Below are 3,521 nucleotides of genomic sequence, written 5' to 3'. Positions count from 1 at the left end.
TATAAAATATAATGATTCTTAAAATTCAATGGTGATTCGTCTATAAAAAAACTCGCAAATTCACGGGTCTTCAACTATTTTTTTTTTTAAAAGTGTCAAAAGCCATTAGAATATTAAACGTCATATCAGATTTCTTAAAAAAAAAAAAAAAATTCATGTTGCCATTTCACTATAGTAGAAAATGTCAATTTCACAATCTCTTTTACAAACTGAACGACAAAACATGCTTCTACAATTAGTTAGGTTAACTAAATAACTTTTTCTTGGAATAGCAAACTCACATTTTCTTTGTTCACGAGGGGGCTAGAACTCACAACCTCAACGTTGATAAGTTTCCTTAATACCGCTAGCCAGAAGCCCTTTTTAGTAGTAAAAATTTAACTTGAAAAACCCTACAGGTATTGGACATTATGGTTATCATTTTATTTCATACAATAACGTATGAACATTTTTTACTTTTATTTGTATTAAGTTCTGTTTTCATATCTATCTGTTTGAAAAGAGTATTCGATTCTATATTTCGTAAAAATAAAATAAATTTTTAATTAAATGATAGACTAAATGACAAATTAATAACATATTTATTTACTACGGATCATTAACTGAAAACCGGAATCAGAGCTATATATATATATATATATATATATATATATATATATATATATATATATATATATATAGGGGTAGGATCAAGAGGGAAGTAACCATTCGGGGGGAAGCGGGGGGAAGCAAAAACTTTTTTTTTTTTTCGTTTTTTAAAAAAAACTGTGTTCACGAACATTATAGATGAGATGAAAATATGAACATTTAGTAGAGACACTTTGTGATAAATGTTTTTATTTTGGCGAAAAAACGCTCGAAGAAGTAATATATAACAATTATCGTGTTTTTCGAGCATATGTTGAGTTTTTAGCTATTGGGGTTTAGATATTAGGGTTTAGATATTAGGGTTTATAGGGTTTAGATATTAGGGTTTAGAAATTTAGGGTTTAGGGTTTAGATTTAGGGTTTAGATTTAGGATTTAGATTGAGTTTTTAACACGAACGGTTTAGAGTTTAGGGTTTAGGGTTTAGGGTTTGGTGTTTTGGGTTTATGGAATAAACCCAAAACACCAAACCCTAAACCCTAAACCCTAAACCCTAAACTCTAAATCGGGTTAAATTTTACTTCACAAAACATGAAAAAAAGACGTTCATATTCTTCACGAACAATATTATCTTGAATGTAATTTTTGTCGATCGATTTCCCGCCTAAATAATGACATTCATCACGAAGTGTCTCTTCTAAATGTCCATATTTTCGTGTGATCTTGATGTCGGAAAAAAATTCCAAAAAAAAACGATTTTTTTTTTTTGCTTCCCCCGCTTCCCCCCGATTGGTTACTTCCCCATTGATCCTGCCCATATATATATATATATATATATATATATATATATATATATATATATATATATATATATATATATATATATATATATATATATATATATATATATATATATTCTTCCATTTGTTGTGTCTTGGTTATCTAATCCGTACTAGGCAGCCTACAACGTGAGATTGGACTTCAAGACATATTACGGAGGATATATAGTATAAAAACATGATCAAGTAAATATATATTTATTATGAAATTAAATGATACTATTGTCTAAGAAAATATAACTAAGATATTTGTATGTTGCAACATAGCAATGTATGATTGGATAAAGATAATAAAGCAAGTCCCTAGGACACAAGTTGTTCAAGTTGCCCAATTTCCACCCATGATCTCTCCTCAGTTTTCCAAGTGTACTAAATCGGGCCATGTTATTTCCCATTTGGACAGAGACTTCAATTTGCATTTAAGACATCATAAACAAATAGGTGACCATTATTTTTAAAACTTGGAAAAAAGAAAATAAGGATGATAATATAGTATGTTTTATAGCAGCTAATTGTCTTTTAAGTGTTACTACTTTTTATTAAATGATAATTTATACTCCCTCTATTTCATATTAATAGTCCACAGACAAAAACTGTTTAAAAAAATGTCATAAAATTATTCATGTACAATTAAGTATGTGTTATAAATTGTACAACTTTTTAAAACAGATTTAGTGGTGTACGAAAATTTTAGTGGTGTAGAAATCACATTGGTGGAACCAACCTCAAAACACTTTATCGTGCTTCCAAGACACCATCTCAACTAACCAACCATTCGCCAATACTTCGCATGGTTCCTACATATGGAAAGCCACCAAATGGGCTTGCAAATACATCATTTGGAAATATAGGAATCAAAAAGTTTTTTTTTTTGAACGGCAGAAAAATTAAATAAAAAGGCGACTAGCAAGACGCTAGAAGCAAGGGAAAAAAATACAATTACAAAGCGTTCAGAGGGTTTTGTAACCACCCTGTCCAATTAACACTACTCTTCTTATATCTAGCATACAACCAATTAAAACTATCAACGATAATGCTATCAAAAACATGACACTTGCGAAACTTTGAATCTTTAAAAGTAATGATGTTTCTTAGCCGCCAAATATTCCAAAGAGTAGCGAAAATAATCACCCGAATAATCATTCTTTGCGTGCCGTTTTTGGGAACACCATCCACCCAATTCCATATGCCATCCAACGAGTTCCATGCCGGAATATCCAAATTAAACCAGGCCGCTAAAGCGCTCCATATATCCATGCTGGTAGCACAGTTGGTGAATAAATGCAAATCATCTTCAAAATCATTAGAGCATACACAACAAATCCCATCATCTAACTCCAATCCTTTCGCCACCAAGTTAAGCTTAGTAGGAAGACGGCGTAACTTCAAAGGCCAAATGAAAACATTGATCTTTATAGGAGCGTATTTACACCATAAAGTAGGTTGCGATGGATCTTGTTGGTCAATAGAGTCGATCATTTTTCTCGCTTGCGAAACCGAATAAATACCAAACTTGAACCCATCCCCACACCATTGATCACACTCATTTACAAGCTGCACCTGATTCACAATATCCATTAATTGCTTCCATTGAATCGATTCGATCCCTCCTCTCGGTAATCTACGCCAGCCATAACTGTGACAACCCGGAAATTTCCAATCAAATTTAAACTTTATCTTTATATTATTCCGACACGATAAGCAAAGTTTGTTAAGTTAAATCTCAAGAATTTTAAATTGTGTTCATACATTCATTATAACCTCGACCAAATTCAGACGATTCACGAACCGTTATATATAAATAAATATGTATATATATGTATATATATATATTATAACTTGAGAATATTAATAAAGTATTAAACGTATAATACTTTACATGATCGTATTTATTTCAATATGTTTATCGATGGAATTAGAAGATAATATCAAATTGTTGATTTATCAGATACATTATGATATGATTACGGGTCTATGTTATGAGGTCCACTGTGATTTAAGAAATCTATTCTTTTTGACAACATTCGGAAAATGGTAAAGTGATTTATAAGTAAGAACGTGAAGTGTAAATAACTTAGATGTTGGATATCGACAA

At 30.8% G+C, this 3,521-nt stretch overlaps 1 protein-coding gene across 1 annotated transcript; it reads right to left on the bottom strand.

The window, feature by feature from the left end:
- Positions 1-2,365: 2,365 nt before the first annotated feature.
- LOC139868788 (uncharacterized) lies at positions 2,366-3,004 on the bottom strand. Its single transcript, XM_071857131.1, has one exon. The coding sequence runs from the start codon at positions 3,002-3,004 to the stop codon at positions 2,366-2,368; it is 639 nt and encodes a 212-aa protein (XP_071713232.1).
- Positions 3,005-3,521: the final 517 nt, after the last annotated feature.

Source organism: Rutidosis leptorrhynchoides, chromosome 9 (assembly GCF_046630445.1).
Source record: "Rutidosis leptorrhynchoides isolate AG116_Rl617_1_P2 chromosome 9, CSIRO_AGI_Rlap_v1, whole genome shotgun sequence".
Lineage (NCBI taxonomy): Eukaryota > Viridiplantae > Streptophyta > Magnoliopsida > Asterales > Asteraceae > Rutidosis > Rutidosis leptorrhynchoides.
The sequence above is the reverse complement of the archived record's forward strand: the minus strand, read 5'-3'. Positions and strand labels throughout refer to the sequence as shown.

What these genes read in the sequence shown, in the direction of transcription:
- LOC139868788 (XM_071857131.1), bottom strand. Translation starts at nt 3,004, where the DNA reads ATGGATATTGTGAATCAGGTGCAGCTTGTAAATGAGTGTGATCAATGG.